The sequence below is a fragment of the Plectrocnemia conspersa genome, unplaced genomic scaffold, assembly GCF_051122295.1.
Source record: "Plectrocnemia conspersa isolate PC_06_02 unplaced genomic scaffold, ASM5112229v1 ptg000007l, whole genome shotgun sequence".
Taxonomy (NCBI): domain Eukaryota; kingdom Metazoa; phylum Arthropoda; class Insecta; order Trichoptera; family Polycentropodidae; genus Plectrocnemia; species Plectrocnemia conspersa.
Genome location: NW_028277171.1, coordinates 1,995,030 through 2,009,453, shown reverse-complemented (window position 1 = coordinate 2,009,453; position 14,424 = coordinate 1,995,030). Strand labels below are relative to the sequence as shown.

The 14,424-nt window shown below is 31.1% G+C and overlaps 2 protein-coding genes across 3 annotated transcripts in view; one reads left to right on the top strand and one right to left on the bottom strand.

The window, feature by feature from the left end:
• Ziz (dedicator of cytokinesis protein Ziz) overlaps positions 1-14,424 on the bottom strand; it is a 47,773-nt gene that overhangs the window by 25,049 nt on the left and 8,300 nt on the right. For both annotated transcript variants that reach the window (XM_088188983.1, XM_088188984.1), the window contains exons 17-26: positions 14,069-14,296; positions 13,740-14,000; positions 13,473-13,611; positions 13,249-13,392; positions 12,971-13,182; positions 12,661-12,897; positions 12,439-12,599; positions 7,404-7,524; positions 7,115-7,344; positions 6,907-7,048 (exon numbers count right to left, since the gene is read on the bottom strand). In XM_088188983.1, coding sequence (XP_088045109.1) covers positions 6,907-7,048; positions 7,115-7,344; positions 7,404-7,524; positions 12,439-12,599; positions 12,661-12,897; positions 12,971-13,182; positions 13,249-13,392; positions 13,473-13,611; positions 13,740-14,000; positions 14,069-14,296 — 1,875 coding nt within the window. The remainder of the gene's footprint in view (positions 1-6,906; positions 7,049-7,114; positions 7,345-7,403; positions 7,525-12,438; positions 12,600-12,660; positions 12,898-12,970; positions 13,183-13,248; positions 13,393-13,472; positions 13,612-13,739; positions 14,001-14,068; positions 14,297-14,424) is intronic.
• Positions 2,097-6,911, top strand: LOC148233627 (venom acid phosphatase Acph-1-like). The gene is made up of 7 exons (XM_088188992.1): positions 2,097-2,297; positions 4,950-5,128; positions 5,193-5,429; positions 5,496-5,675; positions 5,897-6,017; positions 6,090-6,310; positions 6,382-6,911. The coding sequence occupies exons 1-7, from the start codon at positions 2,237-2,239 to the stop codon at positions 6,520-6,522; spliced, it is 1,140 nt and encodes a 379-aa protein (XP_088045118.1). The 5' UTR covers positions 2,097-2,236; the 3' UTR covers positions 6,523-6,911.

Sequence of the window (14,424 nt, the reverse complement as noted above, 5' to 3'; positions counted from 1 at the left end):
TGGAATAAAATAATGAATATTTATATAATTGATTTTTTATTCAAAACAATTAATTTTGCAACACAGTATGCTGATATAACCATATTTCAGTATAATAAAACAGCCAGTAACAAGAAATATAATTTAAAAATCCATAAAATACAGCATAAAATTCGATTGTTTATCGAAATAATAAAAATAGGACTACCTGCGATAAGACGATTTCTAAATAGCCCTATGCAAATACAAGTGAATACAAAACAGATGTGAAATTAATTTTATTACAAAATCAATTGTAAAATCAGTGAAATTAATTTTATTCAAAAAGTCCGGTTAAGAAACTATGTCATAGAGGACGGGAATAACTGACGGATTGTCAAAGTGAAAGGCGTTCCTCATAACAAGGCCGAGCATCTTGGAAGATTCAAACAGATGTCGTGCATGTGTAGAGAGAACCTCCACTTGCTCTCAAAAGTGATTTCGAGATCTGTAGTAGAAGTTTTTCTAGTCAAAATTGTTCCCACCGAGATCGTAGGAACAAACTGATGGCGAACGAGATCGAGAAAATGACACTTTCCGACACTAAAAGGCAGACGGTTAACGTCTTTCTTCTCAAAATCAGTATACATGACGTCTACTTGAATTCCCGCATCGAGAGATTTTGTCACCGTTTTGGTGAAAGACAGAAGGTAAGTGACAGTGGAAAGGGCGGGACGAAACCCATGCTTTTGGTTCGACAAAAATTGCCGAAAGTGATTAAAGACATATCTATGAATAATTATTTCAAACAATTTAGTAGGAGCAGACAACACTCCGAATGGTCTATTGTTCTTTATACACAATTTGTCACCCTTTTTATGAATAGGGTTGACTTTTGGGCATTTCCATAGATCAGGAAATTACGATGTCTTGAGAATTAGATCAAAAATACGTTTTAGAGGAGCAGCGAGACTAACTTCGCAACCCTTCAAAATGAAAAAATATATAGAACCTAACTAATAAGAACACAGATGATTTTTATAATGAAGAAGTATTATAATTTTATATTCATTATATGCACAGCATTGTGCTATGCATATTTTATAAAATTGAAATAGTTTAATGACTATGAAGGTAATTAGTGATTGATTAAAATAATTATAATTAATCAATAATTATTTTTAATTAAATATTATTTTACAGGCAATTGATTTTTTGCACTATTTGCTAAAATAAATTAATATCGATAAAGACCGAAAAAATACGAATATTTGATTACTTCATTTTCATCATTTTTAATTCAAAATTCGAATAGTTGAGAAGCCTAAAGTTGGGATACAATTCATAATACTCACAGCGTGGCGTCTACTTAATGAAGCACTTTCTAAAGTTGATAAGGCACGGTGTCTACAACTTATCAATGCTAAGTGACTTTTGGCTGCAAGTCTTATTGTCCTGGAGTCGCGATCGCGTCCCTAATTCTTACCCGTTCTGTCCAGGACATCAGCGCTCGGAACGCGCTTTTTGCACGAGCTATCCAGCTTCTCAATGAGCTTGCCAAACACAAGGATATTTTCGATGCTAGGTACAAGGAGCATGAAAATTTATATGGGATGATGCACATCTATTTTATATGTGCACTTCTTTAAAATTATTATCCTTTGTTCGTAATCGTTTTGAGAACGGATTTTACGATGTTTATGGCTTCGGGTGAATGACAGATAAATCAGACAAAGTTAAACATCATACTTTCGTTTTTTATTTTTGACGAAAATCACTCAAACCGGTCGTGTCAACTGCATGACTTAGACTGTGAAAAAGAGTTACAAAAATAGGCGTTTTCAGCAAACGAAGAAGATAACTAACGGTGTATCTGAAACTACACGACAATAAAACCACAGACATGCGCAAACATCAAGATTTACTGCCCATCGTTACCTACAGTGAAGTAGTTAATGACAGATGACATTTGCCATTGTTGAAGGGTAAACTGAATCCCTCTATACACACAGACGATAGCGACTGAAGATGAGACAATTAAAAGGTAAACTGCGCGGAGATTTTCAGCTGTAGGCGTTTGTTACACACACACATTCAGACGAGCGTAGAGATAAGCGTAGCTTCTCTCGTTATGTAGATACGTATATATATAATTGGGCGATGGGGCGATGGGAGCGATTTGATCAATTGGAGCTGTGCTGCGAAATCAGGCAACATCCGTCACATTGGCGCAGGCTGGCGGGGAACTCAGGTGTACCACCGAATTCATGGCCGCATCATGAGGTCCGCCAACATGTGCTGTTTCGTAGGAGTGATCATAGGGGTGGCGCTCACGGGAGGTGGGTACTAGTGATCGTTGTTAAGCTAATTGCGAGCGATTGATTTGATTCGTTTCGACGATAATCCTCCTTTCAAGGCTTATCAATATTTGTGATTTATTAACAATTATTTTGCAATTTGATTTAGTGACGGTCCCAAATGGGAGTGAGTAGATCCGAAAAGTGATACAAGTGAATCGAGTATGAATACTATTATGTACATGTTGAACTATACCAAGTGAATATTAAAGTTGCTTTCAAATTAAATGGCAATTTAAACTAAAATCTTAACACATTGAATACCGTTTGAACAAAATTGTGCGTTTCATTTCAATTTCATAACACAAAAAATTGCAATTTATAAAAAAAATATTTAAATACCACAGATCAGTTGTATAATTAAAATTAAGTCCTCCGCCTGAATCTATTAAAAAATATTAAATATGTAAATTTGGTTTAAAATTACATATATTTTTACGTGCTTTAATTCAAGTTTACAGGGGCCATTATTTTATTATACGAGCTCTATTATTTTTGACAGTATAAGACACATTAGGGTAACAATTTCATCAAGAAAAATCAAAACGATATTTTTTATTTATTACCTACTGATCATTTCCTTAAAAAAAAATTTAAGATAGATACAAATAAAACCAGTGAAAAAATCTGATATTTTAGTTCATCATCTAGTTAAATCGAATGATTTATACATAATTTTGAATGTTGCATATTGAGCTGTTAAATGTCAGCTAGGAGGAGCAGGTCCGGTTCGAATCATTTAATCTTAATATTTAATGTTTTTTTTTGTTTCTTTAAATTATATATTTTTTAGTGTATTGAAATAATACAATGTATCATTTTCGATCATCGTGACGCATTGGGGTAACCTGTTAGATCACGATAATCTGAATTTAATTTAAATAAATAAATTCAAAAATGTTATTACGTAACACAAGCTATGTAAAATTATAACATTTTTTAATGATTTTTATTTAGTGCTACAGAAGGTCAAATATTGAGCATTTTTTTGTTTTTTCCTCATTTCTTGGAATATACAGCTCAATTAAATGAATTATCATTGTTTTGAATCAAGCGATACGTTTCAATACGCCACAAAACAATATTTCGATGCAATACACTCGGTATATGTGATTTTCTTAATTTATTCAGTTTGTTTCTATTGGTATCGTTTTAAATATCGTTAGCAATATTTAATTGTCACAGTTGGTAAAGTGACAAGCGGACAATTTATGTATTACGCTCGATGCTCGCAATGCAAAAATAATTAGCTAAGGACGCTTATATTTGATAGGATCAAAAAATTGTGAGCTAACTGAGCAACTCAATGAAAATAATAATCAATTTTCTATTTATCTATAAACGTACTAATTATTGTAATATAATATACTATTATACACGACACTCGAGTATTTAAAAAATATAAATATAGTAATAGCATATTTACTCATGAACAATGGATTTATGTGGTTTTTTTTATCACTTCTAATTATATGTATAATTATTATTGTAGCCACTAACTGCTTGAATAAACCATGACACTTTTTCATAACAAATTAATTTTAACCCTTACATGTTCACGCAAAGTATTTATACTTTTAAAGAATTTAAAGAAATATAAAGCAATCTATATAAAGCAATATACATAGTAAATTATAAATGTATAATGTTATTTGTATAATCTATCATTATATATTGCGTGTAAAGCAATATTCCGATTAAATTAAATATTAACAATTATACATCGGTTTTAATTTTTATTCAAGCATTTTTTAATTTTTTAATCAAATACTATTTAAGTAAAATACGAAAATCAAATATTTTAATTTATAATATATTAATTTAATATAAATTATATCTCTGTGTCAGTATATAATAGTGGTCAAAAATTACCCGGAACCGAATCGGATACCCGGTTAAGTAATGGAAAAATATCTGAGAACCGTATCTTTTAGATGCCCTAATTAAACTATACATTTTATCAGCTGAATTGTAAAGAACTTTGTATTAAAAATGTTCCCTATAACAATTTTTAATAAACAGGAAACAGGTCATCATATTTTATATTAATACAATTATCCGTTGACGCGACTGTCAAATTTGGAGAATATAAAAATTAATTATGAACTGATCATTATTTTATAAAAAAACATGTTAATTGACATTTTTGTCAAAAATAATTATATAAGCTAAGTTTGTTTATCCTTGGCAAGTGGAGAATGTATTAAGTACAATTTTCTTCAAGAGAGCTGAATATTTTATAACTACAATAATTGAAATATTGTCAAAAATGTGAAGAATTATAGCATATTATATATATACATATTAGTAAATCACACAATGACATATTAAAATATTCCCACAGATTCTATTACAAATTATTTATTTATTTACTAGTTTCTATATTTGAAATAGTTGTAATTTATTGATTGAAAAAATCGAAATTCACTTACTTCGATTTTACTGGTAATATGAACATATACATAATATTTATTTTTATGCTACTGTATATCATAAAAATATACTTAAATAAAGGTAAATCGACACACGGTTCACGCGGTTTTTACAACCGAGTCATGGAAAGATTAGATAGCAAATTTAAAGACACATTACGTATTGTATAATATTTTAATTGTATTTACATTGACATTAAAGCGCTTCTCGGCATCTTCGTCGTCAAAAGAGCAACAACCCAAATGACAGAACTGAGACAGATCCACGTCATATTTAGCAACGGCGAAAGAACGCCTAAAAAAAGCGAAGTGGATACTTTTCCTTTCAGCGTGCACGAAAACGAAACGTACTATCCTCACGGATATAACGCTTTGACTAACGTAAGTACCTTCAGATCGTCTCGATGACTGCGTAAGAGATACTGATTGACTTCTATATAAAAAGGATGGAAAAATGACGGTGTTCAATATAGGAGAACGGTTGAGAAGACAGTACGATAGTTTCTTGAGTAAAACGTATCGGCAAGGGGAATCCATCATGCAAGCGGCCGATACTGACATATCAAAGATGGGAGCTTTGTTATTGTCGGCAGGACTGTGGCCGGTCCACACTGATGAAATGTGGAGTGATATTAGATGGCAGCCTGTGCCGTATAAGAATATGATTTTCAATAAGGATTACGTACGTATCTCATTTATTATATTATATAGTATAAGGCAAAGTTTTATGTAATATATAAACTTACAGATGCTTTTCGAAGATAACTGTCCCAGATACGTCCATGAAAAGGAACGAATGACCGAACTCTTTTTTGAGAGTCTGTTACCGTCGCATAAAGATGTTTATCTCAAACTATCTTCTCTAACGGGCTATAATATATCATCACCGTCTCAAGTATTGAGATTAACGAATTTATTAGCAATCCAGGTATTATTTAAAAAAAATAAGTATCGCATGTTAATTGTGGGTTTCACACCTTCACTATTCAAAAAACGAATGACGGAACGCTGCTCCATTTTGTTGCGTTAAAAATACCTATCAGGCACTCTTTTGCTATTAATTTACAGGACAATAGAGCAGTGTATTTTTTTTTAGGTTTTCATTCGAATCAGATACTTAATAATTTTGGATATTGCATAACCTTTCAGAAACGAATGAAAATGAGCAGTCCCGAGTGGTTGGATCGTATTAAATACGTGTTGCGTGATATAGTTAAAATAGAGTACAAAATGATGTTTCATAATACGTTACTTCGAAGACTGAGTTCAGGTAATTAATTATATTTACAAATATAATTACATCACTTAGTAACCTGTGTTTTAAACTGATAAAACATTACAGGTAAATTATTAGACAACATACTATTCAACACCAAACAACTAATGGATAAAGTTCAAAACGAAGAAGAGTTTGTGAAACTGTATACATATTCGGCATCTTTGAGCAATATAGCTGGAATTTTGAGTACATTGGAAGATGTGATACACTATCCGCACAGATACGGAGAAACGGTCATATTTGAGTTGCATTATAGACCGTTTTTGAACGACTATGGCTTTAAAGTCTGTCTATTTTAAAACAATAATAAACTTGTTCATTAAAAATCGTAACAATAAACATTTTATCGTTTCAGATAATAAGTTGGGACGATAATTCTGCGAGTCGAGCAGTACTGCTACCTCAATGCGAGGAGTTATGTCCGTTGGTTTATTTCGGGGATAAACTCAAGCATGTACTGAATGTTAACTACGAGGAAGAGTGCAATTATACTTAAAAACACGTATTTGTTATTATTTATAGTTATTGGTACTGAAAAGAAATTATTTTTTAATAAAAATTGTACATGTGCCATATTTGGCACGCATGATTTTCTTTAAAAAATATTCAACTTTGTTTATTTATCAATCATAATTAGATATTTCAGCAAAAAAAATATTTTTAAGACAAAATTTTACATGTGCCATGTATGCCACAAGTAAGAATTTTAATACAGTATTAATAGAGTTTAAAAATGATATTATTAGAGTTGTAAGAATTATGTTTATATTAGATTTTTCGTTAAGACACCATATTTAAATTGATTTCTTTCCAGTACTTCAAATTTACAATGTTATTATTATTGATCAATTTTTACCATTATATAAAATAAATGTTTTACCTGAATCGATTTTCAATCCGGTCTCGTCCCTAGCTATGTTGGACGAGATGTAAACGAAAGCTTCGGCTCCCCAAGTCTGACACCCTCGAAGCTTCAGATACTCGGCGATCAGCGCTGCTATGTGCATATAGCAACACATTGCCTAATCAGAAACAAACATAATTTTAATAACGCTCAGAAAAAGATCGATTTTAAGAATTAATCTCACTTCAGAGTAATTCGTAGCTCTATTATGATGTTGGGCCATAGTGTCGAGCCACGCGTGACGCAGACGAGGAGTCGCTCTATAAGACACGGCCAAAGTGTGCTGCAACTCTGCTAAACGCTCCTGTTCTGCGCCCCAATTGTTTCCACCGCCTCCGTGGACTATCATTTCTTCCGTCGCTACTAAAACGGTTCTAATTCTCTTTGTGAGCTCTTTCACTTCTGATGGAAAACCTATAAAATTTAATGGTTACAACTGATCTGCTGTTATTGTATTTTATTTTAATATATACCTGATCCTTTCATGACTTTATCGCTGGTAGCAAAGCTGTTGATCAACGACAGAGACTCTTGGAATCGCGTGTTGTTAAGAGTGACAACATTTCCGAGCATCTTAGAGACACCAATTATAACCTATAAAAAAACATCATTTAAAGAACTGATTGTAAATAGATTAACACTTTTTAGTATACCAATGACAACTGAAAAACAAATAAAGTAATACATTTGGTTTGGAAATAAATTTAAAAAAAAAACAGATTCAATCATATAAATATAGAAAATACAATCTTCAGTTGGCCCGTCCCGAGCAAAAACTAAATTTCCCCCCATACACATCACAAAATAATTTAAAAAAAGGATTACATATAAAAAAACCAATATAAATCTCTCCTGTTAATAAATTTTGATACAATTTTGGCAATTTCGGAAAGAAATTAAATGTTTATAGAAATGAAAGGAAAGTCAGTAAAAAAAATTGAAGATACAAACTGATTGCAGGATTTGGCTTTCATTACAATGCAGAACTTTAGTTATATTATTATAATGCAGAACTTCAAGATCGAAATAAAAATGTTACTTTTATGTGAAACTACATAAATCAGCTACAAAATTGTAATTAAATTAATTTTCATACATGCAAAAAATATCAAAAATTAATCATTTAAAATCAGTGCCGAAGACAACAATTACTATCTAAAAAATTGACACCCGATATTGATGAAATAATTTCTGCAAAATATTCAATGTTTGAAGTAAAAAATATAAATTCTTTACACATTTATCTAATTTAAGATTTTGATGTAAAATAAAACGTAAATTTATTTAGAAACTTAAAAAAACTTAAAACTTCTATTTTTTAATAAAGGTAAAATACATGTTTTGCTCGCTACAATTTTTGTGGATTTTTGTCTGTGACCCGCACTCTCCTCAAATAAATTTTGACAGTCCAATTTGTGTATAAGTTTGACACCACTGATCTACACAAATATATTTTTTAGTTTTAGTATTTCTTATAAGTAGTACTGTATATAACCAGTACCTATTTAGTGATATAACAAGTACCTATTTAAAATGTTTTCTCGCTTTTAAGCTTGCAAAGGTATTTTTAATATCTGATACATCTAGTTTCTGGGCTGTATCATTTTCTATTGATAAAATTACAAAAGAATTTAAGCGTTCATTTGATGAAGATAATACTTCTTAGCCCTTTAGTGCTGAATTAATTTTCATAAAATGTCACATAATTAGTCAATTATACAGTGAATTTAATTACGATTTTTAATATGTTTTTATTCATTCCATGCAGCATCTATATTCACATTCAGGATTAAATCTTTAATTTAATTTTTTACTGTATAATTGACTTATTAAAGTCAGGTGCTGAATTCATTTTCATAAAAAGTCATGTAATTAGTCAATTATACAGTAAAAATAAATTTAAAGATTTAATTAGTTTTTTATATGTTTATATTCATTCTATACTGCATCTATATTCATCTTCAGGATTAAATCTTTAATTTAAAAACAAGTAATAAATAAATGCAGCATAGAAGGAATAAAAAAAATAAATAAAAAACGTAATTAAATCATTCATTTTATTTTTTACTATATAATTGACTAATTACGTTACTTTTATAAAAGTAAATTCAACCCTTATTATTTTTCATTGAGCGTAAGATAAATTCGAATTTTGCACTTAAGAGCCCTACATGGCGGTTTGTATTTATCTGCACCTAGCACATAAAAGGTTAATAAGTTTGAGTTTGTTAAAACTACGTTCACATGAAAGCAAATATTATTGGAATGATTAATAAAATTCTCAATGCTATCGATAGATAAGGCAATACGTTTTGTAATTAGTTCATATTAAAAAAAATCTCTATTGGAGTCAGGGGCGTCATTTACATAAACATTTATAAGGGGGGGGGGGGGGAAGCAAAAGTTGACCAGTCAGTGGTATTTTTATAATATATCGATTTCATGAAGAGTCATAGTATTTAACAAAATGACATGTATTTTTCTGGTCAAATTTAATGGGGACCCTGATTAAAATCCACATCAAAACCAATAAAATCGTGCCGTCGCAGTAAGAACACTTGGTTATCTAGCGTTCATATTAAGACGTTTTATAGCAATATTACGACTTATAATAAGTGAGAATTGAATGAAGCACATCTAAATCGAATTTTGATCAATAGGAAAGCGCAATAAGCAAATATTATTTCCCAGAAGGCAAAAATCCACATCAAAAGCAACAAACTTGTGTCAGCGCCATTGCAGTGGGAACGCTCGGTAACTAGCAGTCCCATTGCTACGGCGCCGACACGATTTTTTTGCTTTTGACGTGAATTTTTAACTTCTGAGAACTGATAATTGTTTTTGCGGCCTCTTATTGATCAAAATTCGGTTTGAATATACTTTAACCACTTCATCCTCGGGTTTATTTTAAAAAAATGGTCAAAAATAATCACCTTTTTTTTTTGCGATTTATTATGTGATGTGTTATGAGAATGATGAAAAAAATCAGTTTAAAATTATTTATTCATAATTATTATTATTATTACACTTTTAAAATTTTTTTTTTTTAAATTAATAAAAATTTTAAGTTGCCTCCTTTGCTGTTTCTTTTCATCCAAACTCTAAACATTACATAGAAATACATATGTATGTGTGTATGTTACGTAATGTTTGTTGTCAAATAAAAAAAAAATACCTTATAATACAGTATGGTGATTTTTGAAACAATGTGTAACGCATAAAGCAACCATGCATTCTGGACAATGGAATTGCGCTTCTCTTCTAATTTTTTCTCCATTCGCGTCAAACAAACTAAATTTTGGTTCTGATTTTTGTGGATTTTACACGAATATATTTTACCATCTGGTTATAATACGCAGTTCTGAATGAATAGATCTTCTGAGAAAATATTTGAAACTTATGGTTTCTGTTTTGTTACCTAATTTATGATGACATCCAGAAATAAAGTAAATATATACGAATTGTCTGATAATTTCCGCATTCCATGGAAGTGGGTGAAATGAAAGCAATCTAAATGAAAGCAACCTGATCGTGTAAAATAAATACTAGCATCATAAAGTGTCAGTTTTTTTATTTGATTTATGAGGGGTAAATGTCTTCAATATAAATGCACATGTGAGAGAATGCATAGATAGAAACGTGTAAAAAAATACTAGCATCGTAAAGCAGGGGTAGCCAACCCAAATGATCTTGCTACCACTTTGGAAATGCATCATAACGGAAATGCGAGCCACATATAAAATTATATATCCCCATATTAGATTTTGATACACTATAGACATTTTTTGGAGTGAAAAATTAAAACGTAATGAGTTATTATTATTGTGTTTAGTATTATTCTTACATGTAAACATAGATAATATAATAATAATGATACTAAACGTTAATTGTAAAAAAATATATAATACTAAAAATGAAATATAAAAAATATATAAATAAAAATGTTCAAAGCAAGCCGCGGGTTGGCCACCCCTGTCGTAAAGTGTCATTTTTTAAATTTAATTTATGAGGATCAAATGTCTTTGATACAAACGCACATATGAGAGAATGCGTAGTAACGCAAGGTATTATGCAGAACGATTTTTTTTTAATATAGAGTTCACACGCGCCCGTGCGTGTATGCGTCTAACGCCAAAAACATTTTGAACGCGCCCGTGCGTGTAAAAGGGTGAAGTGGTTAAGGAATAATTTCATATCAGAAGTTTGTATTAATATAGAAAATAATAGCTATCATATTTTTAAAAGATAATGTAATATCCAAGTGCAGACGAACTATGGAGCAATATGAGATGTGACTTCTGTTTATTATCCCCTGAGAGATGAGTTGGCTTGCTTTGTATTTTGGACTTGACCTAATGAAAGTTCTAAAACTATAATTGATTTTAAACTTTCGTTTGGTTAGCTTTGGGTTTGTATAGCAAATGTACGTTTAGCAACTGTCAAATTGAACTTCATAGAGATTTTAGAGCTGCATTTAATTTCACTTGCGCCTATCAGTTAAATTATATTTTCACTAGCAGAAATATATATCTACTGGTGAAAATGTATTCAGACTTCACTAGTAAAAATATAACTTCACTGGAAAAATACACATTCATTGTAACATTTATACATTGTATGTAAATAAATAATGATGTATGTAAATATATATATATATATTTTTACGTATACAAAAGTTGAAATCATATAATTTTACTAGTGCCTGCCAGATAAATTATATTTTCACTGATAAAAATATATATCCACCGGTGAAAATGTATTCCAATATGATTTCACTGAAATGAAATATTTAAAAAAATATTTTCAGGATAGATACAAGACTATTTTTTTAGATTTTCTTTGAGGAATAACCTGAGAACTTCTGGTTTAGATTCAGGGAAGTCATTTCAACTTTTTCTAGGAGAGGGGCAAAAGTTTGCAAGTTATTGGTCGTTTTTTCGTCGCGTGATAACTGATATGATAACTTGATCATGTGATATAGTAACTTTTGAATTAAAAAGCAAAAATTTATCAAATAGTCTGAATTGTATTGCTATATATGTTAAAATTATTTTATCAGTGGTTTTAAATCTGTGGGTCGCATAAGATCAAAACTAAAATCATGAAATTTGTTTTATTTCAGATTTAAAAAAATATTTTTATCTTGATAAATAAAATAAAGGAAAAAATGCTGGTTTTGAGCATTAGTTTACGAAATACGTTGATTTTGTTTCCACGAAAAATGTAGTGTATCCGTTTGGACTATGAACTAAGCTAAAAGTCAATTTAGTATGATATAAATGTAGTGTGTCACATGTTTTTATGATTTTTTAATGTTTAAATGCATTTCTATAAACAAGCCATAAAACAATGGTTTCGAATAAAATTTGATTAGAACATTAAGGGGCACCACCCAACACTAGGTTCTGTATTATTTATCTAAACATCTATACATGGTGGCAGATGCTCTCAATTCAACAATAAACATAATCCATAGTCCGATATGAAAACAATTGTTCAATGTATAACCTGTAAGTGAATTCTGGTCAATCCTTTCCTGTGAGAGAATTCAAAGTTTCCTCTCATCAACAGATATAGCATTGCAGTCGCTTCTTGTCGTAAAGAACCCAATCTACTGTCACATCCTTTGAGTAAAGCACTCACTAAATTTCCGCATAATACTCCATTTCCTGTAAAATATATTTTATATATTATATACATAACTTTTATGATAAATAGTTTTTTAAATACCTTTGAATAGAGTTTCAGAAAATTTGCTTATGTACGCTCTGAGGGCAGCGAAGAGATGTCTATATAAAGTTTCGCTCTGGGGGTGATTTAACAAACATAGATACGGCTTAGCGACTATTCCGTTCAGCGAGTCAAAATGTTCTGTATACAGACAAATGCGGTCGATCACAATCAAACCCACTTCCGTAGACAACCAACCTGCCGTCAAAGCCGCCTGTTCTAACACGTTATCTTTATCTATGAAACAAAAAAAGTATTTACATTAGATTTAAATAGCGTCAACGTAACAACACGTTAGACTAACGCATACCTTTATTAATAGACAAATTCTCTCTGTTGACGGTATTATTTTTATTATCCGGCATAGAAGGTGGTTCTTTAGAAAAATCTGGCGGACTCATTCTGGCCGGTAGAGTTCTAGCTTTCATTGGTTTCGTTTTATTCGTCAAATCCGTAGTCGTGGTTTTAGATTCCGACGAGATCTTCTTCTTCCCTAGATATTTAAACTGTTCGACGCACATTCTATAACAAAAATAGATTATTAATCCGCAAAGATCTGAAAAGCGATCGACTTGATAAAATACTGACTCTAAGATGGAGAAAAACGAGTGCAATTGAGTCGAGTTGCAGTTTCCCCACCAATCGATCAACTGATCGTCGTTTATATACTTCAATATGAAGAGGAAGCAAAACAACACATCCCGCACCTCATCCTTGGACAATACACCAAACCTATATATATGTACAGACATTAGACGTTCACAAAACAGAATACGAATAAAGCAGTTTAGCGATAATTAAAGCTACAATACCGGTTGACGGAATCAGGCGTATCTTTAAGATCCAATAGCTTTAAAGCAGTATTATCGACGCTTTGATTATTGTTTCCTTCGCCAGACATAGTAGACACGTCGGAATCGAGCGACATGTTAGAATTTCCATTGACGTTACCTAAAATTTTAATACAAATGTATTGACGATGTAAATAGAGAAGATATCTGTATCTTCTTATAATACAAAAATATTATTAAAAGTGTCTTGCTCGTGAGTTTAGTTACAAAAATAAAAAGATAATATACCATTTCCGTAATGTACAGATGGTGGCACAAAGAATGTAGAATCTTTAAAATGCGTTGAATTCCTAACAGGGCTCGGTTGGTCGAAATGCAATGTCAATCTGTTTCTCTTCGGCGTGCATATGTTATTCGTCAGAGTTAAATCTTTAGAGTTCAATGGTGGCACGGGAGAAACGGCTTCGTTATTGATGTCATTATTAGATTTTTTGTAGGTCGTCGTAGTCTCGCCCGTGTAATCTTTGGTAGAAAGTCTATGCGAATTTTCTGTAATAACAAATAATTTTTAATATTCTCCAACGTTTTCGTAATTGAACCATTATAACAAATCTTACCACACACAATCGGTAGCCACGGTGCGTATAAAGAAGCGATTCTCCCACGCACTGGTTTACTATTATACCTATCATCCAATTCGTGCTTCATGAATAGATCTCTGAGCGTACATAAAGCTAATTTACGCTTCTGAGGCGCTTCATTCAATGATTGATATACGCTTTTCAGAAGAATACCGGCTAAGAAATGGTTTTGAAGGAACTCTTCACTTGGACTCATATCAGGATCTGAAAATGTATTTATAATATAATCAATCAATAACAAAAAAGGACAGCTAGTCCATACATTGCATAATTTAACGACTTAAGACTCTTATATACGAACTTACGGATTTTATATAAAATTAATAAAATAC

Excerpts from the sequence above, each read along its gene's own strand:
- LOC148233627 (XM_088188992.1), top strand. The coding sequence starts at position 2,237 with ATGAGGTCCGCCAACATGTGCTGTTTCGTAGGAGTGATCATAGGGGTG. Across the intron at positions 5,676-5,896 it reads CGAATTTATTAGCAATCCAG|AAACGAATGAAAATGAGCAG; the intron begins GTATTATTTAAA and ends ATAACCTTTCAG. Across the intron at positions 6,311-6,381 it reads TGAACGACTATGGCTTTAAA|ATAATAAGTTGGGACGATAA; the intron begins GTCTGTCTATTT and ends TTATCGTTTCAG.